This window comes from Scardinius erythrophthalmus (assembly GCF_964197995.2).
Source record: "Scardinius erythrophthalmus genome assembly, contig: HAP1_SCAFFOLD_52, whole genome shotgun sequence".
Lineage (NCBI taxonomy): Eukaryota > Metazoa > Chordata > Actinopteri > Cypriniformes > Leuciscidae > Scardinius > Scardinius erythrophthalmus.
The window spans coordinates 101,139-125,041 of NW_028296539.1; the positions used below are offsets into that span (position 1 = coordinate 101,139).

At 37.5% G+C, this 23,903-nt stretch overlaps 1 protein-coding gene across 6 annotated transcripts in view; it reads right to left on the reverse strand.

Moving 5' to 3' along the window:
• Positions 1-21,500: 21,500 nt before the first annotated feature.
• The window catches only part of bnc2 (basonuclin zinc finger protein 2), a 400,727-nt gene continuing 398,324 nt past the window's right edge, over positions 21,501-23,903 (reverse strand). For 5 of the 6 annotated variants that reach the window (XM_081394612.1, XM_081394615.1, XM_081394613.1 and 2 more), the window contains one exon: positions 21,501-23,163. In XM_081394612.1, the coding sequence (XP_081250738.1) occupies positions 22,398-23,163 (766 nt within the window). In that variant the 3' untranslated portion in view covers positions 21,501-22,397. The remainder of the gene's footprint in view (positions 23,164-23,903) is intronic. The other variant, XM_081394617.1, reaches the window with a different exon arrangement.

The window sequence follows — 23,903 nt, forward strand, 5'->3', positions numbered from 1 at the left end:
TCGATTCACGGTCGCTAAGGGGCGCCAAAACGTACGTTGTGGGAGGGGCCTATTTTACTAAAATGGCTATAACTCCCGATGTAAATGAGGTATCTTCACCAAACTTGGTACACATGTGTATGAGCTTACTCTGGGGTCACAGTAAAAAAATCGCGACGATTGGCCTCATGGTGGCGCTATAAAATGAAAAAAACATAAAACAGGCTATAACCACCTGACCGTTAGTCCGATTGACTTGAAAATTGGTATGCAGTGTCTTGGTCCAAGGTGCCATGTATGTGTATGAGGACATTGGCGTATCTCAAAAAACATGGCCGCCATCGGCCAACGAAGTTTGAGCACCTATTAGACAAGGTTAACGGAGGCCGATCGGAACGAAACTCAATGGGCATGTTCGGCTCATGGCCCTAAAGGTCTGTAAGAATTTTGAAAGAAATCGGCCACTAGTTGGCGCTAACGAGTTTTACGGCTCTGTAATCACGTGGTGTTACAAATATCCACACAATATGCATATCATTTGATAGATCTCCTCATCCTGAACAACTTTGCCTCAAGAACCATTGCTGTCAATCAAACTGTTCATTAATTATTCATTAATATGTTAAAAACCTACTTTTGCGAACTAGTCCTAGGTTTTTTGCCCGATCGGAACCAGACCAGTGTAGGACAATTCTCTGGACTCTCTAGATCAATAATTATCAAAAAAAAGTTGAACTTTTGCATTTGGATGGCTGTAATAGGGTCATTTATAAAACGGGCGTGTCAAAATACATTAAAAAGCCTATAAATCCTAAATAAAAACTCAGAACTTCACAAAAATTGGTCAGCATATGTGACATAACATCATTAACAAGCATGAAAAATTCTATGGAGATCGGACGATAGTTGGCGCTATAACTGTTAAAACGCTTTAAAACCATATATTTCCTATGGTAAATTGCCTGTATTTGCTGTAAATGATGTCTTCTATCTTTTATCATATAATGTTCATATCATAATGTTCAAAACCAGTGCAGCACAATTCTCTGAACTCTCTAGATCAATAATTATCAGAAAAAAAGTTTAACTTCTTCAAAAGGTGATTTTATATGAATATAATGACATATTAAGCCAATAAGTGGTATTTTACTGCCCCCTGCTGTCATTTCATCATACTACTCCCTAATATTGTTATAAAATTCATATTTAGACTTTTTAAAATCATTATTTTAACATTTACAATCACATTTTGTCAAAACTCATCTATTGAGTATTACTATTGACAATTGTGTTACACTGAGATATGGAAATGGACGAAAGTAAATGAATGAAATGAAACGAAAGTATAACGGCATTTAAGCCACGCCCCCGAATACAAATCCATTCATAACTCGAAAACGGAAAGTCGTTGCGCGCTCAAATTTTGATGGTGAGGACCTCTCCGGGCTCTTGATCGAAACGTGTCGTCGCGGGCCTCGGGAGCGCGCCCCCCGCGCATCGCGAATCCGCGGGACCCCCGATTTTGAACGGCCATTACTCCCGACCCAGACCACCCCGAACATTGTGTGAGAGCTCGTTGGAAAGGGCGCGTCCTTGGCTAGCTTCGATTCAAATGTGGTGTTATTTGCCCTGGGCATTCCAGAGATAATAGCCCGAACAGATATGCCTTATAACAGTCATAACTCCCAGCCCCAATCGCCCAAAAACACATTGATGGTCTCATTCAACAGGGCTCCTCAAGCACTATCTATGCTCTGAGTTTCAGAATTTTTCGCCTTTTGGTTCCTGAGATATAAGTAAAAAAACAAATTCCCATTCATTCAAACACTTCAACTGTAAAATGTAAGCTATAATACCACTGTTGTCCACTAGAGGGAGCAGCAGGATTACGCATGATCTTTTAATTCGCTTCAGTATTGGAAATAAACAAATGCTTTAAGAAGCAATCTTTTTTATTATGATGGTTTTTTTATTATTATGATATTTGTATATATTTTTTTTTTTTTTATTATGATTATGAACGGTTTGATTGACATTAGTGATTCTTGAGGCAAAGTTGTTCAAGATGAGGAGATGAAGATATTTTCACAATATCACATCCTAAAAACATTGAAAACATATTTGTCTTTGTGTGTGTGTGTGTGTGTGTGTGTGTGTGTGTGTGTGTGTGTGTGTGTGTGTGTGTGTGTGTGTGTGTGTGGGTTTGTGTGTGTGTCTGTGTGTGTGTAAGCATGCTTAATGGAAAGAACATGAAGAAACTGCTTTGTTTTACTGGTGGATAAAAAAGTATTTCAAATGAAAGTGAGTCAATTAGTGGTCTTCTACTGCCCTCTGCAGGACATTCTACTTAATAAAATATTTTCATCTGTGCTTTTGCATTAGTTTTTGGACTATATCAAATTACTTGCATGAAAATCACCTATTATAACACAGTCATGTTTTGTCAAAGTTTATCACTTCATTTTTACTGAGCTCTCAGTTTGAACAATTCTGCCTCTCAGTGATTAATTTGAAATCTGAAAATGGTGTTATACAGAGGAGATTTGCAATTATCATTTTGTTACCTATCTTTTATTTTAAATATCTCCATCTACAACAAAATGTGTGTGCATGTGTGTGTTCAAGCATGGTTAGTGTATTAAGTATTATTGTTTAAGTATTATTGTTTTCATTTACATTTTAACCACCAGAAGAAGAACACTCATTGGTTCATTCTGCTCACTAAAATATTATTTTTAATTTTTTTTTCCATTTGAAATATTGTTTAAACTTAATAAAATCATTAAAATAACATTTCAAATCATATTTTGTCTGTTTATAAATCCCACAGACTCACATTGGCTGCAATACTAATGTTTTTGTAAAACACAGACCTGATAGTCTAATCTGTGTGTATTGTGCATATATTATTGATATTATTACTATTGCAAATCATGTTATTGTAACTCATATCTTAATAGAATATTATTTGTAATTTTAATTCTTTATTTCTTAAGTGTTTTTTTTATGATTACTACAGATATTATCACCAAAGATATCAACTACACCTTCACTTTTAGTATTGACACGCTGCACACACAGCACAATCACACACTCACTAATGCATTCAAATAAATGTAATCTTACTGTGCTACTTTATTTGTACATGATTAGAATGAACAGAAATCTAAGACTATTTTTCTTCTTTTGTTAAAGCCATTTCAGACTCCAAGTAAGCATTATATTACTAATCATCTATTTTACAGGTGCCATACAATTGAAAACTGTATTTATCTTGGCATAGTTGAATGATAAGAGTTCTGGACATGGAACTGACATACCGTGAGCCTCAAACACCATTGTTTCCTCCTTCTTGTGTAAATCTCCTGTTTGCAAAAGACCGCTGAAAAATGAGTGAATCCCACCATAACACCGACTGTGACGTTGGAGTCAGGATCATTAATATTTATACCCCCCAAATTTGCATTTTCCAGTCCATGTTCTAGGCCAGGCAGTGTTAATGTGGACCTGCACAGCCGAATCATCAGAAGATCTGCAGGTATTGTGAAGAAGCAAGCAAGGACAATAGTGAAAATGGCAGATCATGGATATAAATGTTATGTCTGAGGCTGTGCTGTGGATTTGAGAACTTTTCATTCCCTTCCCACAAAACTGTCAACAGGCATGGTTGATGTTTACAACAGGATACCTCACCATTTTAATTCAAAGCTGTTAGTTTGCTCTTAACGGAGGCCGATCAGAACGAAACTCGATGGGCATGTTCGACTCGTGGCCCTAGAGGTCTGTAAGAATTTTGAAAAATCAGCCACTAGTTGACGCTAACAGGTTTTACGGCTATGTAATCACGTGATGCATATCATTTGATAGATCTCCTCATACTGAACAACTTTGCCTCAAGAACTACTGCTGTCAATCAATTTGTTCATTAAATACTTGCTATTATGTTAAAAACCTACTTTTGCGAACTAGTCCTAGGTTTTTCGCCCGATCGGAAATATACCAGTGCAGTACAATTCTCTGGAAGCTCTAGATTATTAATTATATAAAAAACTTTAACTTTACCCATTGGGTAGCCATAACAGGATCATTTAGAAAATGGGTATGGCAAAAAACACTCAAAAGCCTGTAAATCCTAAACAAAAACTCAGACAACTCACTAGACTGCCTTATGTGCTTAAAGACCCTAAATGCTTGAACCCCGCTAAATGCTGCTTGCAGCTTTAATTATTAGGGGTTCAAGCACGAAGTGCTGAAACCCTATTGTAATTGTGCTGATTTTTATTATTAGGGGTTCAAGCACGAAGTGCTGAAACCCTATTGTAATTGTGCTGATTTTTATTATTATTATTATTATTATTATTCTGCCGTAAAACGCATCGTGCAGCCCAAACCGTAAGGGCTAGAGCTTTGAAACTTTGCCATATGGTAGTACAAAAATCGAGGAGAGGTTATCAAATTATGACCCCGATTGGCCCATAGGTGGCGCTATAGCAACCAAAAGCGCGAAACTGCTCATAACTCCTAGACCGTAAGTCATAGACTCAAGTGTCTTATATCATTGGAAAGCTGGACGCCTGACGAACAAAACGTATATCTCCGATTTTATTTCCGCCATGATAGATTTTCCGCCATTTTGAATTTTGTCGAAAATCTACTTTTGCGAACTAGTCCCTGGTTTTTTGCCCGATCGGAACCAAACCAGTGCAGAATTGTTCTCTGGAGTCTGAATATCAATAATTATCAAAAAAAAGTTGAAATTTCGATTCACGGTCGCTAGGGGGTGCAAAATTAACGTTGTGGGAGGAGCCTATTTTACTAAAATGGCTATAACTCCAGAAGTAAAAGAGGTATTTTAACCAAACCTGGTACACATGTGTAAGACGTCAATATGAGGTCACGGTAAAAAAATCGCGGCGATTGGTCACATGGTGGCGCTATAACATGAAAAAAACATAAAACAGGCTATAACCACCTGACCGTTAGTCCGATTGACTTGAAAATTGGTATGCAGTGTCTTGGTCCAAGGTGCCATGTATGTCTATGAGGACATTGGTGTATCTCAAAAAACATGGCCGCCATCGGCCAATGAAGTTTGAGCACCTATTAGACAAGGTTAACGGAGGCCTATCGGAACGAAACTCGGTGGGCATGTTCGACTCATGGCCCTAGAGGTCTGTAAGAATTTTAAAAGAAATCGGCCACTAGTTGGCGCTAACGAGTTTTATGGCTCTGTAATCACGTGGTGTTACACTTATTGTCACAAAATGCATACCATTTGATAGATCTCCTCTTGTTGAACAACTTTGCCTCAAGAACCATTGCTGTCAATCAAACCGTTCATTAAATATTCGTAATTATGTTAAAAACCTACTTTTGCGAACTAGTCCTAGGTTTTTCGCCCGATCAGAACCAAACGAGTCTAGGACAATTCTATGGACTCTCAAGATCAATAATTATCAAAAAAAAGTTGAACTTTTGCATTTTTCGCATGGGTATATTGGGTCATAAAGAAAATGGGCGTGGCAAAATGCACTCAAAAGCCTATAAATCCTAAACGAAAACTCAGAACTTCACGAAAATTGGTGAGCTTATGTGCCATAACATCATTAACAAGCATGCAAAATTTCATGGAGATCGGACTATAGATGGTGCTATAACTGTTAAAAAGCTTTAAAAAACACATATTTCCTATGGTAAATTGCCTGTATTGGCTGTAAATGGACTTTTCCATCTATTATTTCAGTGGTTAAAAGCTTTCTAAATAAATCTTAATGTCTTAAATGCTTTTGTGCCTAAAGGCCTTAAATGCTTGAACCCCGATAAATGCTGCTTGCAGCTTTAATTATTATTATTATTATTATTCTGCCGTAAAACGCATCGTGCAGCCCAAACCGTAAGGGCTAGAGCTTTGAAACTTTGCCATATGGTAGTACAAAAATCGAGGAGAGGTTATCAAATTATGACCCCGATTGGCCCATAGGTGGCGCTATAGCAACCAAAAGCGCGAAACTGCTCATAACTCCTAGACCGTAAGTCATAGACTCAAGTGTCTTATATCATTGGAAAGCTGGACGCCTGACGAACAAAACGTATATCTCCGATTTTATTTCCGCCATGATAGATTTTCCGCCATTTTGAATTTTGTCGAAAATCTACTTTTGCGAACTAGTCCCTGGTTTTTTGCCCGATCGGAACCAAACCAGTGCAGAATTGTTCTCTGGAGTCTGAATATCAATAATTATCAAAAAAAAGTTGAAATTTCGATTCACGGTCGCTAGGGGGTGCAAAATTAACGTTGTGGGAGGAGCCTATTTTACTAAAATGGCTATAACTCCAGAAGTAAAAGAGGTATTTTAACCAAACCTGGTACACATGTGTAAGACGTCAATATGAGGTCACGGTAAAAAAATCGCGGCGATTTGTCACATGGTGGCGCTATAACATGAAAAAAACATAAAACAGGCTATAACCACCTGACCGTTAGTCCGATTGACTTGAAAATTGGTATGCAGTGTCTTGGTCCAAGGTGCCATGTATGTCTATGAGGACATTGGTGTATCTCAAAAAACATGGCCGCCATCGGCCAATGAAGTTTGAGCACCTATTAGACAAGGTTAACGGAGGCCTATCGGAACGAAACTCGGTGGGCATGTTCGACTCATGGCCCTAGAGGTCTGTAAGAATTTTAAAAGAAATCGGCCACTAGTTGGCGCTAACGAGTTTTATGGCTCTGTAATCACGTGGTGTTACACTTATTGTCACAAAATGCATACCATTTGATAGATCTCCTCTTGTTGAACAACTTTGCCTCAAGAACCATTGCTGTCAATCAAACCGTTCATTAAATATTCGTAATTATGTTAAAAACCTACTTTTGCGAACTAGTCCTAGGTTTTTCGCCCGATCAGAACCAAACGAGTCTAGGACAATTCTATGGACTCTCAAGATCAATAATTATCAAAAAAAAGTTGAACTTTTGCATTTTTCGCATGGGTATATTGGGTCATAAAGAAAATGGGCGTGGCAAAATGCACTCAAAAGCCTATAAATCCTAAACAAAAACTCAGAACTTCACGAAAATTGGTGAGCTTATGTGCCATAACATCATTAACAAGCATGCAAAATTTCATGGAGATCGGACTATAGATGGTGCTATAACTGTTAAAAAGCTTTAAAAAACACATATTTCCTATGGTAAATTGCCTGTATTGGCTGTAAATGGACTTTTCCATCTATTATTTCAGTGGTTAAAAGCTTTCTAAATAAATCTTAATGTCTTAAATGCTTATGTGCCTAAAGGCCTTAAATGCTTGAACCCCGATAAATGCTGCTTGCAGCTTTAATTATTATTATTCTTCCCTAAAACGCATCGTGCAGCCAAAACCGTAAGGCCTAGAGACGTGATACTTGGTCAAATGGTAGTAATATTGCTCGCTACTCAGATACACGGACTTAAGCAAATCGGCCCATAGGTGGCGCTACAGCGACCAAAAGCGCGAAACTGATCAGAACTCCTAGACCGTATGTCGTAGACTCAAGTGTCTTATATCATTGGAAAGCTGGATGCCTGACGAACAAAACGTATATCTCCGATTTCATTTCCGCCATGATAGATTTTCCGCCATTTTGAATTTTGCCAAAAACCTTCTTTTGCGAACTAGTCCTAGGTTTTTCGCCCGATCGGAACCAAACCAGTACAGAAATGTTCTCTGGAGTCTGAATATCAATAATTATCGAAAAAAAGTTGAAATTTCGATTCACGGACGCTAAGGGGCGCCAAAACGTACGTTGTGGGAGGGGCCTATTTTACTAAAATGGCTATAACTCCGGAAGTAAATGAGGTATCTTCACCAAACTCGGTACACATGTGTAAGAGGTCAATCTGAGGTCACAGTAAAAAAATAGCGGCGATTGGCCACATGATGGCGCTATAACATGAACAAAACATAAAACAGGCTATGACCACGTGACTGTTAGTCCGATTGACTTGAAAATTGGTATGCAGTGTCTTGGTCCAAGGTGCCATGTATGTCTATGAGGACATTGGCGTATCTCAAAAAACATGGCCGCCATCAGCCAATGAAGTTTGAGCACCTATTAGACAAGGTTAACGGAGGCCGATCGGAACGAAACTCGATGGGCATGTTTGACTCATGGCCCTAGAGGTCTGTAAGAATTTTGAAAGAAATCGGCCACTAGTTGGCGCTAACGAGTTTTACGGCTCTATAATCACGTGGTGTTACACTTATCGTCACAAAATGTATATCATTTGATAGATCTGCTCATGCTGAACAACTTTGCCTCAAGAACCAATGCTGTCAATCAAACCGTTCATTAAATATTCGCGAATATGTTAAAAACCTACTTTTGCGAACTAGTCCCTGGTTTTTTGCCCAATCGGAACCAGACCAATCTAGGACAATTCTCTGGACTCTCTAGATAAATAATTATCGAAAAAAAGTAGAACTTTTGCATTTTTCGCATGGGTATATTGGGTCATAAAGAAAATGGGCATGGCAAAATGCACTCAAAAGCCTATAAATCCTAAACGAAAACTCAGAACTTCACGAAAATTGGTCAGCATATGTGCCACAACATCATTAACAAGCATGCAAAATATCATGGAGATCGGACTATAGGTGGCGCTATAACTGTTAAAAAGCTTGGCTGTATTGGCTGTAAATGGACTTTTCCATCTATTATTTCAGTGGTTAAAAGCTTTCTAAATAAATCTTAATGTCTTAAATGCTTATGTGCTTAAAGGCCTTAAATGCTTGAACCCCGATAAATGCTGCTTGCAGCTTTAATTATTATTATTATTATTATTCTTCTGCCGTAAAACGCATCGTGCAGCCCAAACCGTAAGGGCTAGAGCATTGAAACTTTGCCAGATGGTAGTACAAAAATCGAGGAGAGGTTCAGAGATTATGACCCCGATTGGCCCATAGGTGGCGCTATAGCAACCAAAAGCGCGAAACTGCTCATAACTCCTAGACCGTATGTCGCAGACTCAAGTGTCTTATATCATTGGAAAGCTGGACGCCTGACGAACAAAACGTATATCTCCGATTTCATTTCCGTCATGATAGATTTTCCGCCATTTTGAATTTTGTCGAAAATCTACTTTTGCGAACTAGTCCCTGGTTTTTTGCCCGATCGGAGCCAAACCAGTGCAGAAATGTTCTCTGGAGTCTGAAGATCAATAATTATCGAAAAAATGTTGAAATTTCGATTCATGGACGCTAGGGGGCGCAAAATAATCGTTGTGGGAGGAGCCTATTTTACTAAAATGGCTATAACTTAAAAAGTAAATAAGATAGCTTCACCAAACTCGGTACACATGTGTATGGGTTCATTCTGGGGTCACAGTAAAAAAATCGCGACGATTGAACACTAGGTGGCGCTATAACATGAAAAAAACATGAAAAGGGCTATAACCACCTGACCGTTAGTCCGATTGACTTGAAAATTGGTATGCAGTGTCTTGGTCCAAGGTGCCATGTATGTCTATGAGGACATTGGCGTATCTCAAAAAACATGGCCGCCATTGGCCAATGAAGTTGAGCACCTATTAGACAAGGTTAACGGAGGCCGATCGGAACGAAACTCGATGGGCATGTTCGACTCATGGCCCTAGAGGTCTGTAAGAATTTTGAAAGAAATCGGCCACTAGTTGGCGCTAACGAGTTTTTTGGCTCTGTAATCACGTGGTGTTACACTTATCGTCACAAAAAGCATATCATTTGATATATCTGCTCATGCTGAACAACTTTGCCTCAAGAACCATTTCTGTCAATCAAACCGTTCATTAAATATTCATGAATATGTCTAAAACCTACTTTTGCGAACTAGTCCTAGGTTTTTTGCCCGATCGGAACCAGACCAGTCTAGGACAATTCTCTGGACTCTCTAGATCAATAATTATCAAAAAAAAGTTGAACTTTTGCATTTGGATGGCTGTAATAGGATCATTTATAAAATGGGCATGGAAAAATACATTTAAAAGCCTATAAATCCTAAATAAAAACCCAGAACTTCACAAAAATTGGTGAACTTATGTGACATAACATCATTAACAAGCATGCAAAATTTCATGGAGATCGGACGATAGGTGGCGCTATAACTGTTAAAAATCTTTAAAACCATATATTTCCTATGGTAAACTGCCTGTATTGACTGTAAATGGTCTTTTCCATCTCTGAATATATAATTTTCATATCATAATGTTAAAAACTAGTGCAATACAATTCTCTGGACTCACTAGAACAATAATTGTCAGAAAAAGTTGAACTACTTCATTTGGATAGCTATAATAGGTTCACTTCAAAATGTGGCCTTTACCAAGTGTCCCCGAAAGCCTATATCTCTTTAATGAATGTTCAAACCTTCTTAAAAACAAGTCAGAACATGTGAAATATCACTCTGAACATGCATGAAAATTTTCAGACAGATCTGACAAAATTTGCCTCTATAACAGTTAAAAAGGTGAAAATGATATGAATATAATGACATATTAAGCCAAGAAGTGGTATTTTACTGCCCCCTGCTGTTTAAAATAGTCATGTTGTCATATTGTTCTATAATTTATATTTAGACTTTATAAAATCACTATTTTAACATTTACAATTACATTTAGTCAAAAATCCATCTGTTAAATTATTAGTATTGACAGTTTGATCACATCATATATTTCAAATGTCTGTATCTACAATATAATGTGTGTGTGTAGTCTTAGGTTTCTGAATAAATTCTGAATGATCTGATTAATAGCTTACAAAGACTTTGTGAAATGTTTATAGACCATTCAAATATATTTTCATAATGACATATCCCAATAGCATTGAAAAAACAACATTTGTCTTGTGTGTGTGTGTGTGTGTGTGTGTGTGTGTGTGTGTTAACATGCATTATGGATTTAAAATGGAAAAACTGGTTTGCTTTAGTGCAGAAAAATGGTGAAAATCAAGAAGTTTAAAGTGAAAGTGAGCCAATATGTGGTCTTCTACTGCCCTCTGCTGGCCATTCTACTTATTAATGTCTACCCACATATGCTTTTGCATTCATTAGACACTAAAAATCACTTATATAACAATAAAACACTAAAAAATCACTTATATAACAATTACTATTGTAGCACAATCATATTTTGTCAGAGTTTATCACTTCATTTTTACTGATACTTCACATAATTGCTAGCAATGTGGTAAATCATGGTTAAATCACACTAAAAACATGGTAAATCAATAAATGATACTAGAATGTGGTGTATCAAGGTAAATCATACTACAATCCTGGTACATCATTCTAGAACATAGTATATCATGGTACATCATGCTAGAACATGGTAAATCATGGTAAACTATGCTAGAACAGGGTAAATCACGGTAAGCCATGATAAATCATAATAAACTATGGTAAATCATGTTAGAATGTGGTATATCATGGTAAATCATGCTAGAACATGGTAAATCATGGTAAACTATGCTAGAACAGGGTAAATCATGGTAAACTATGATAAATCATGATAAACTATGGTAATCCATGCTAGAATCACAGTAAACAATGGTAAATCATACTAGAATGTAGTATATCATGGTAAATTATGCTAGAATATGGCAAATCATGCTAGAATCATAGTAAATAATACTAGAATGTGCTAAATTGTTGTGGGAGGAGCCTATTTTACTAAAATGGCTATAACTCAAGAAGTAAATGAGATATCTTCACCAAACTCAGTACACATGTGTATGGGTTCAATTTGAGGTCACAGTAAACAATTCTATGGAGATCGGACCATAGGTGGCGCTATAACTGTTAAAAAGCTTTAAAACCATATATATCCCATGGTAAACTGCCTGTATTGGCTGTAAATGGTCTTTTCCATCTATTATGTCCGTGGTTACATGCTTGCTAAATAAATCTTAACTTTTGATGCTTTTGTGCTTAAATGCTTAAAAGGCTTTAACTGCTTGAACCCCGATAAATGCTGCTTGCAGCTTTAATTATTATTATTATTCTGCCGTAAAACGCATCGTGCAGCCCAAACCGTAAGTGCTGGAGACTTGAAACTTTGCTAGATGGTAGTACAAAAATCGAGGAAAGGTTGACAAAGTATGACCCCGATTGGCCAATAGGTGGCGCTATAGCAAGCAAAAGTATGAAATCGCTAATAACTCCTAGACGGTTTGTCATAGAATCAAGTGTCTTATATCACTGTAATCCCTGGCTCAAGACGGTCAAAACGTATATCTCCGATTTCATTTCCGCCTAAAAAAATTTCCGCCATTTTGAATTTTGTCAAAAACCTACTTTTGCGAACTAGTCCTAGGTTTTTCGTCCGATCGGAACCAAACCAGTGCAGAAATGTTCTCTGGAGTCTGAAGATCAATAATTATCGAAAAAAAGTTTAAATTTCGATTCACGGTCGCTAAGGGGCGCCAAAATGTAAGTTGTGGGAGGAGCCTATTTGACTAAAACGGCTATAACTCGAGAAGTAAACTAGGTATCTTCACCAAACTCGGTACACATATGTATTAGTTCAATTTGAGGTCACAGTAAAAAAATCGCGACGATTGAACACTAGGTGGCGCTATAACTTGAAAAAAACATGAAAAGGGCTATAACCACCTGACCATTTGTCCGATTGACTTGAATATTGGTATGCTGTGTTTTGGTCCAAGGTGCCATGTATGCCTATGAGGACATGGACGTATCTCAAAAAACATGGCCGCCATCGGCCAATGAAGTTTGAGCACCTATTAGACAAGGTTAACGGAGGCTGATCGGAACGAAACTCGATGGGCATGTTCGACTCATGGCCCAAGAGGTCTGTAAGAATTTTGAAAGAAATCGGCCACTAGTTGGCGCTAACGAGTTTTTTCGTCTCTGTGATCACGTGGTGTTGCATACATCCACAAAATATGCATATCAATTGATAGATCTCCTCATACTGAACAACTTTGCCTCAAGAACCATTGCTGTCAATCAAACCGTTCATTTAATATTCGCAAACATGTTAAAAACCTACTTTTGCGAACTAGTCCTAGGATTTTTGCACGATCGGAACCAAACCAGTCTAGGACAATTCTCTGGACTCTCTAGATCAATAATTATCAAAAAAAAAGTTGAACTTTTGCATTTGGATGGCTATAATAGGGTCATTTATAAAATGGGCGTGGCAAAATACACTAAAAAGCCTATAAATCCTAAATGAAAACTCAAAACTTCACAAAAATTGGTGAGCATATGTAACATAACATCATTAACAAGCATGCCAGATTTTATGGACATCGGTCCAAAGATGGCGCTATAACTGTTAAAAAGCTTTAAAACCATATATTTCCTATGGTAAATTGCCTGTATTGACTGTAAATGGTGTTTTCCATCTATTATGTCAGTGGTTAGATGCTTGCTAAATAAAACTTGATAACTTTTATGCTTAAAAACCCTTAAAGGCCTTAATAGCTTGAACCCAGATAAATGCTGCTTGCAGCTTTAATTAGGGGTTCAAGCACGAAGTGCTGAAACCCTATTGTAATTGTGCTGATTTTTATTATTATTATTAGGGGTTCAAGCACGAAGTGCTGAAACCCTATTGTAATTGTGCTGATTTTTATTATTATTATTATTATTATTATTATTATTATTCCGCCGTAAAACGCATCGTGCAGCCCAAACCGTAAGAGCTGGAACTTTGAAACTTTGACAGATGGTAGTACAAAAATCGAGGAAAGGTTCAGAGATTATGAGCCCGATTGGCCCATAGGTGGCGCTATAACAACCAAAAGCGCGAAACTGCTCATAACTCCTAGACCGTATGTCGTAGACTCAAGTGTCTTATATCATTGGAAAGCTGGACGCCTGACGAACAAAACGTATATCTCCGATTTCATTTCCGCCATGATAGATTTTCCGCCATTTTGAATTTTGTCAAAAATCTACTTTTGCGAACTAGTCCCTGGTTTTTTGCCCGATTGGAACCAAACTAGTGCAGAAATGTTCTCTGGAGACTGAATATCAATAATTATCGAAAAAAAGTGGAAATTTCGATTCACGGTCGCTAAGGGGCGCCAAAACGTACGTTGTGGGAGGGGCCTATTTTACTAAAATGGCTATAACTCCCGATGTAAATGAGGTATCTTCACCAAACTTGGTACACATGTGTATGAGCTTACTCTGGGGTCACAGTAAAAAAATCGCGACGATTGGCCTCATGGTGGCGCTATAAAATGAAAAAAACATAAAACAGGCTATAACCACCTGACCGTTAGTCCGATTGACTTGAAAATTGGTATGCAGTGTCTTGGTCCAAGGTGCCATGTATGTCTATGAGGACATTGGCGTATCTCAAAAAACATGGCCGCCATTGGCCAACGAAGTTTGAGCACCTATTAGACAAGGTTAACGGAGGCCGATCGGAACGAAACTCAATGGGCATGTTCGGCTCATGGCCCTAAAGGTCTGTAAGAATTTTGAAAGAAATCGGCCACTAGTTGGCGCTAACGAGTTTTACGGCTCTGTAATCACGTGGTGTTACAAATATCCACACAATATGCATATCATTTGATAGATCTCCTCATCCTGAACAACTTTGCCTCAAGAACCATTGCTGTCAATCAAACTGTTCATTAATTATTCATTAATATGTTAAAAACCTACTTTTGCGAACTAGTCCTAGGTTTTTTGCCCGATCGGAACCAGACCAGTCTAGGACAATTCTCTGGACTCTCTAGATCAATAATTATCAAAAAAAGTTGAACTTTTGCATTTGGATGGCTGTAATAGGGTAATTTATAAAATGGGCGTGTCAAAATACATTAAAAAGCCTATAAATCCTAAATAAAAACTCAGAACTTCACAAAAATTGGTCAGCATATGTGACATAACATCATTAACAAGCATGAAAAATTCTATGGAGATCGGACGATAGGTGGCGCTATAACTGTTAAAAAGCTTTAAAATCATATATTTCCTATGGTAAACTGCCTGTATTGGCTGTAAATGGTCTTTTCCATCTCTGATCATATAATTTTCATATCATAATGTTCAAAACTAGTGCAATACAATTCTCTGGACTCACTAGATCAATAATTGTCAGAAAAAGTTGAACTACTTCATTTGGATAGCTATAATAGGTTCACTTCAAAATCTGGCCTTTACCAAGTGTCCCCGAAAGCCTATATCTCTTTAATCAATGCTCAGACCTTCTTAAAAACAAGTCAGAACGTGTGAAATATCACCCTGAACAAGCATGAAAATTTTCAGACAGATTGGACAAAATTTGCCTCTATAACAGTTAAAAAGGTGAAAATGATATGAATTAATGGCATGTTAAGCCAATAAGTGGTATTTTACTGCCCCCTGCTGTTTAAAATAGTCATTTTCTCATATTGGTATTGGTATCAGCCATGGTAAATCATGATAAATGATGGTGTGTGTGTGTGTGTGTGTGTGTGTGTGTGTGTGTGTGTGTGTGTGTGTGTGTGTGTGTGTGTGTGTGTGTGTGTGGTACAAATATAACAAAGGTTTTATTTTCCAACATGAAAACAAACATAACAGAGTGCTAGTGCACAAACAATAACCGACAATGATAATGGATGAGAGGGGAACTTAAATACACAGATCAAGACAAGGACAACAGGTGACGGTTATGATGATGAGGAGCAGGTGATGATGAGGAGGGTGATGAGGAGCAGGTGATGATGAGGAGGGTGATGAGGAGCAGGTGCAGGTGATGACGACAGATGGTGAATGTGATGAAGACAGAAGGTGAATGTGATGAAGGTGAATGTGACACCAATATCACTGAAACATTTGTGTGTGTGTGTGTGTGTGTGTGTGTGTGTGTGTGTGTGTGTGTGTGTGTGTGTGTGTGTGTGTGTGTGTAGCATTATTGTGTGTAGCATATGTAGCAAGTATGCATTATTGAGTTAACATGGAAACACTGGTTTGCTTTAGTGCAGAAAACTGGTTTAAAGTGAAAGTGAGCCAATAAGTGGTCTTCTACTGCCCTCTGCTGGCCATTCTACTTATTAATGAAATATTTCAACATGTGCTTGCATTCATACTTGAATACACACTAAAAAAATCACTTATATAGCAATAACTATTATAACACAATCATATTTTGTCAGTGTTAACCACTTTATTTGCACTGACACTTCAAATAATTGCTAGTAATGTGATAAATCAGGCTAGAAACATGGTAAATCAAAGTAAATAATCATAGATTGTCGTTTATCTCCTGGTAAATAATACTAGAACGTGGTATATCATGGTAAATCATGGTTAACTATGCTGTGTGTGTATGTGTGTGTGTGTGTGTGTGTGTGTGTGTGTGTGTGTGTGTGTGTGTGTGTGTGTGTGTAAGCATGCATTGAGTTAACATGGAAAAACTGGTTTGCTTTAGTGCAGAAAACTGGTTTAAAGTGAAAGTGAGCCAATAAGTGGTCTTCTACTGCCCTCTGCTGGCCATTCTACTTAATAATGAAATATTTTACATGTGCTTTTGCATTCATACTTGGACACACACTAAAAATCACGTATATAACTAACTATTATAACACAATAATATTTTGTCAGTGTTCATCACCTCATTTGCACTGACACTTCACATATTTGCTAGTAATGTGGTTAATCATGCTAGAAACATTGTAAATCATAGTAAATAATACTGAAATGAGGTGTATCAAGGTAAATCATGCTAGAATCCTAATAAATCATTCTGGAACATGGTATATGATAGTAAATCATGCTAGAATCATATTAAATAATTCTAGAATGTGGCAAATCGTTGTGGGAGGAGCCTATTTTACTCAAATGGCTATAACTCAAGAAGTAAATGAGATATCTTCACCAAACTCAGTACACATGTGTATGGGTTCAATTTGAGGTCACAGTAAACAATTCTATGGAGATCGGAGCATAGGTGGCGCTATAACTGTTAAAAAGCTTTAAAACCATATATATCCCATGGCAAATTGCCTGTATTGGCTGTAAATGGTCTTTTCCATCTATTATGTCAGTGGTTACATGCTTGCTAAATAAATCTTAATAACTTTTGATGCTTTTGTGCTTAAATGCCTTAAAGGCCTTAACTGCTTGAACCCCGATAAATGCTGCTTGCAGCTTTAATTATTATTATTTTTCTTCTGCCGTAAAACGCATCGTGCAGCCCAAACCGTAAGGGCTAGAGCTTTGAAACTTTGCCATATGGTAGTACAAAAATCGAGGAGAGGTTATCAAATTATGACCTCGATTGGCCCATAGGTGGCGCTATAGCAACCAAAAGCGCAAAACTGGTCATAACTCCTAGACCGTAAGTCGTAGACTCTAGAGTCTTATATCATTGGAAAGCTGGACACCTGCAGAATAAAATGTATATCTCCGATTTCATTTAGAGTATGCAATTTTTTCCGCCATTTTGAATTTTGTCAAAAACCTACTTTTGCGAACTAGTCTGTGGTTTTTTGCCCGATCGGAACCAAACCAGTGCAGAAATGTTCATAGGAGTCTGAAAATCAATAATTATCAAAAAAAAGTAGAAATTTCGATTCATGGTTTCTAGGGGGCGCTAATTGATTGTTGTGGAAAGAGCCTATTTTACTAAAATGACTCGAGAAGTAAATTAGATATCTTCACCAAACTTGGTACATATGCGTATGAGTTCATTTTGGGGTCACGGTAACAAAGGCGCGACGATTGAAGACTAGGTGGCGCTATAACATGAATTAAACATGAAAAAGGCTATAACCACCTGACCGTTAGTCCGATTGACTTGAAAATTGGTATGCAGTGTCTTGGTCCAAGCTGTCATGTATGTCTATGAGGACATTGGTGTATCTCAAAAAACATGGCCGCCATCGGCCAATGAAGTTTGAGCACCTATTAGACAAGGTTAACAGGCCGATCGGAACTAAACTTGGTGGGCATGTTCGACTCATGGCCCTAGAGGTCTGTAAGAATTTTGAAAGAAATCGGCCACTAGTTGGCGCTAACGAGTTTTATGGCTCTGTAATCACGTGGTGTTACACTTATCATCACAAAATGCATATCATTTGATAGATTTGCTCATGTTGAACAACTTTGCCTCTAGAACTATTGCTGTCAATCAAACAGTTTATTAATTATTCACGAATATGTTAAAAACCTACTTTTGCGAACTAGTCCCTGGTTTTTCGCCCGATCGGAACCAAACGAGTCTAGGACAATTCTCTGGACTCTCTAGATCAATAATTATCAAAAAAGTTGCACTTTTGCATTTTTCTCATGGGTATAATTGGGTCATAAAGAAAATAGGTGTGGCAAAATGCAATCAAAAGCCTATAAATCCTAAACAAAAACTCAGAACATCACGAAAATTGGTGAGCATATGTGCCATAACATTCTAAACAAGCATGCAAAATTTTATGTAGATCGGATGATAGGTGGCGCTATAACTGTTAAAAAGCAATGGTAAATTGCCTGTATTGGCTGTAAATGGACTTTTCAATTTATTATTTCAGTGGTTAAAAGCTTTCTAAATAAATCTTAATGTCTTAAATGCTTAAATGCTTGAACCCCGATAAATGCTGCTTGCAGCTTTAATTGTTATTATTATTATTATTATTATTATTCCCTAAAACGCATCGTGCAGCCCAAACCGTAAGGCCTAGAGACCTGAAACTCGGTCAGATGGTAGTAGTCTTGCTCGCTACTCAGATACCCAGACTCGTCCCAATCGGCCAGATGGTGGCGCTACAGCGCAAAAAAGTAAAAAAAAATGCAATTTTTTGCTTAAATCTCATCAACCCTTTGTCACAGACTCAAGTGTCTTATATCATTGGAATCCTTGGGTGAAGCCGAACAAAATTGGCCTGAAGGATTTCATTTCCAGTATGCAAATTTTTCCGCCATTTTGGATTTTGTCCAAAACCTACTGTTGCGAACTAGTCCTAGGTTTTTTGACCAATCAGAACCAAACCAGTGCAGAAATGTTCACAGGCGTCTGATTATCAATAATTACCGGAAAAAAGTTGAAATTTCGATTCACGGTCGCTAGGGGGCGCCAAAACGTTCGAAGTAGGCGGAGCCTATTTTACTAAAATGGCTATAACTCCAGAAGTAAATGAGGTATCTTCACCAAACTCGGTACACATATGTAATAGGTCAATCTGAGGTCACAGTAAAAAAAGCGCGGCGATTGGCCACATGGTGGCGCTATAACATGAAATTAACATAAAACAGGCTATAACCACCTGATCGTTAGTCCGATTGACTTGAAAATTGGTATGCAGTGTCTTGGTCCAAGGTACCATGTATGTCTATGAGGACTTTGGTGTATCTCAAAAAACACGGCCGCCATCAGCCAATGAATTTTGAGCACCTATTTGACAAGGTTAACGGAGGCCGATCGGAACGAAACTTGATAGGGAATGTTTCACTCATGGCCCTAGAGGTCTGTAAGAATTTTGAAAGAAATTGGCCACTAGTTGGCGCTAACGAGTTTTATGGCTCTGTAATCACGTGGTGTTACACATATCGTCACAAAATGCATATCATTGATAGATCTGCTCATGCTCAACAACTTTGCCTCTAGAACCACTAATGTCAATCAAACCGTTCATTAAATATTTATGAATATGTTAAAAACCTACTTTTGCGAACTAGTCCTAGGTTTTTCGCCCGATCGGAACCAGACCAGTCTAGAACAATTCTCTGGACACTCTAGATCAATAATTATCAAAAAAAAGTTGAACTTTTGCATTTGGATGGCTGTAATAGGGTCATTTATAAAATGGGCGTGGCAAAATACACTAAAAAGCCTATAAACCCTAAATGAAAACTCAGAACTTCACGAAAATTGGTGAGCATATGTGACATAACATCATTAACAAGCATGCAAAATTTTATGGAGATCGGACCAAAGGTGGCGCTATAACTGTTAAAAAACTTTAAAACCATATATTTCCTATGGTACATTGCCTGTATTGGCTGTAAATTGTGTTTTCCATCTATTATGTCAGTGGTTACATACTTGCTAAATAAAACTTAATAACTTTTGATGCTTTTGTGCTTAAAAACCTTAAAGGCCTTAATAGCTTGAACCCCGATAAATGCTGCTTGCAGCTTTAATTATAATTATTATTATTATTATTTGGGTTTAAAATAAAACACCAGCCTTTGATAGTCCTAAAAATGCTTTCTGTTTTGAGGTTAACAGGTCATACTGTTTCTGTAATTTTATTGACCAGTTATTGGTGCAAGAGTTACAAAGTAACTCAGAAACATTGTTTTTGAGGCAGTCAAATGCCTTTGAAGTGGTATTCTTTCATAGCCCTTTCAGATAGCAGATAGAAAGGAAAACACTGCTGTGACTCACGGGAGAAACTTGGCTATGTGTGCTCAATGTTCCCATCATATGGAATAAACAGCCAATAACAATTATTTTTCTGTCTTGTGTGCCATCCAGTGAAGTTAAGCGTACACTATCAGCCAGTGTCCTAAAGGACCACCCACTGTGGCAGCAGTTGTGATAGGGGTAGGAGGTAGCAGGTAGAGTGGTGGCAGAGCAGGAGAAGACAGTGGAAAAGAAGAATTGATAAAACCAGTAAAAGAGCTTTGGGTCTCTCCATGATGCAGTATTGTCAGCAACATTCAATGAATCACTGAATTTATTGAATTTCCACAGGTCAGTGGTGGAAATACCTCCAGGTTCTGTGTATCAGTACATTTTAATTATACACACTGCTGATATCACTGCTGATATAGTTCATATTTTCATATCTGCTCTTTTTCTCAGAAAATAACAGCAAGGCTACTATCATCATAGCACATTAGGAGGGAGCAAATTCATCTAGTCTTTGTCCAACATTAATAACCTTTTGGACTGCATGGAATTCCAGTATTGTAAATTACATGTCATTCATTCATAATTATCTTTCATTTCATTTATTCCAATTGAAACCAACAGACATCAAAGGGCTAATTTGCATTCAATTAATTATTATAAACAAATACCTAGAAATAAATACTCATATCTACACAGCCTCTAACTGGTTCAAATTTAATAGTGCTTTCTTCTTTGTCTTGTTATTGTGTGGCCGATAGACAATGCATGCCATGAATAAGATTATGATAAAAAAAATTAAACAGTCAATGAATGTCTGGAAGTAATGCATTGGAGGAGATAACAAACTACTGTAACTTCTTCTCAATGGAATTTCTTTTCATTGGGTGTTGGGACGTTGTCTTTGATTTTGGTCACAGTTTAGAGCCTCTCTTTTGTGGCACACTGAAAAGTCAATGGCATTTCTATATGTTAAAATTGCTCAAATTTATAGAGACAAAATAAATTACAGGACACATACTAACACTTTAAAGTAATACTACATGCAGTAGAAAGATTATCTACCTAACCTCTGGGCTAGTTCAGCCTTTAACCATACACTTATACTCTTCAAATGTTTACTCGTCAAATGTTATGATCAGAGTCAGTAATACTTATTTACTGCATTCAAATGAATATACCTGAAACACTTATTAAATGGGATGAATATTGGGTTTAATCATGTCAAATGAGATTACTCTCATATAAAGATCTGGCACGTTTTTTATTAAAGGTACAGTACTTACCATTTGGCACTGTATCCTTAAAAATGTCCTTTCCATGTTGGACAACCATCATTGTAAAGTGTTATCCTTGTAATATTATTACAAGTCCTACTAGTATAGTTGCAAAGTGCATTTTTTTTCTTTTCTTTTTTTTATTTATTATTTTTTTTTTACTAAAGCTATAAACATGAGAAAATAAAAAAAGTACTTTGTTAGAGCTAAAGCATGCCAGCTCCATCTGTATATCTAACAGGTAGATAAAACAATTCACAAGTCACATATTTAACTTTTTTCTTTTCTAAAACTCTTTTTTTAAAGCCAATATAAATGAATCAAGCTAGGCAGATGCTACTTTGTCTTGATTACCTTACCTAATTAAAATGAAAGTATTTCAGTAAAAGAAAATGAAAAACAAATGAACAAAATATCAACCATCAATACAACTGTTTCACACCAAAGCCCCTCACAACACTATTTACATATTTAAGCCAGTCATGCACTTGTATGGGATTCTTTTAAAAGCTATTATTACACAAATGCAATTTTTTTTTTCATTTTTTTTTTTTTCATGATCATTTCTGCAGGCAAGAGTCACAAATAAGAGATTGAGAAGAAGTTTGTGTCAGGGACTGAGGGATCTATGGAGTCATATTGTATGTTTAGTCCATTGCTTCCAAAAAAACGGAAATGTCAAAAGGGCAAAATTCTGCTCTAACTTTTCATACTTGAAAAGACGTTTAAGAGGAACAATGCTATTTTCGTAGCAATATGGGATTGTTGTGGGGGAATGAAGAGGGGGTTGTTGTGTGGATGTTGTGTGGACTGATCTAATCAACCATTGTGGTATAAGGGGCATTTTTGTGTAGGTTGGGGTTCTGGCTATGCCTGTTTCTGCTTCTCACAGAAGAAAACATCATGTTACAGCCAGGTATTTTGCATTTGTGCATTTCACGCAGATGGACAGTCTTGTAGTGCACCCGAAGGGTCCCTTTGTTACTGTACAGTTTGTTGCAGATGGTGCAAAGGATGCCTCCTGTACCATTACCTCCACTGGAAGCCAAGATGGATGGCGAGAAGGAAGGGTCACAGCGCAGAATCCCCTCCTCTGTGCCTCCTTCTCTTCCTTCCTTCCTGGCCTCTTCCCCATTCTTTCCCTCCATTGCCAGTCTCTGAGCCCCAGAACTAGGGTTGCAGTCCTCAGTTTCACTAGCACCCTCCAGGTCATCCAGCAGGATGCCGTCATCGCTGCCCTCATCAGACTCCTGTGAGGATTGCACACTGCCACTTGACTGTGCGCTAGAGGCAGTGCTCAGGTCCAGCACCATGTAGTCATCATTGGGGCTATGGCAATAGCCATTGCTATGTGCATATACTCTAGTGACTGGGGATCTCATTACCTCGTGTCTTCTGCCTCGTGGTGGTCCACTGGCAGCAATTCCCATCCCCTCTAGTCCCAGGTGGTGGTCAGCATAGATCTTTGATAAGAACTCAGCACGCAGATCTTTAGGCAAGGTTGTAAGCTGGGGGTCCAGGACAATGTCATCCAGCTCTTTGGTCAGTAGTTTGCGGTGCAGGTTGATGTTGGAGCTATGTCTGCAGGGAAGAGAGAACAGGGATCCTGTAGCAATTTATTTGAACTGAAAACATATATATATATATATATATATATATATATATATATATATATATATATATATATATATATATATATATATATATATATATATATATATAATCTATCTAAAAAAACAAACAAACATTAATGTTGACAGACTCTCTGTTTGTTTGTTTTCTTTTCAGTAAATTTATACTAAATATACTTCTGAATATTCTGTACAACACTGATTGTGCTAATATCTTGCAGTAAAATTCTGTTGCTGCAAGATCTCCTATTACTATAGTTCGAATGGCATATCAAAGTAATCAAACCGTTTATCTTCATCCCTAATCTCTTGTCATGTTTCATACAAAACAAAATTTTAGAGCAGATGCTAATGCTAGTATGGCAGCACCGCTAAATACGAGCCTGCGCATTATTAGGACTCACGACCACATTCAGTGACAGTATCAAAAATGGTAATGTCCTGGGCTGCGTTCTCCGAAACTACCTTAACGCTACGTCGTTCTTAAGTTGTACCTTAAGAAGTACCTTTTCGTTAATACGTGGTTTCCGAAACCTTCTTAGTTAAGTATAACTTCTGTAAGTCATACGTTCGTAAGGTTGGTCTGGATCACTCTTAGCTTTACTTTATCACTGTTGCAGGTCTATATGAATATAATTCAGAAGTTTTAATAAACCCAGACAGTGTTCAGTTAGGCTAATTCAATTGTTT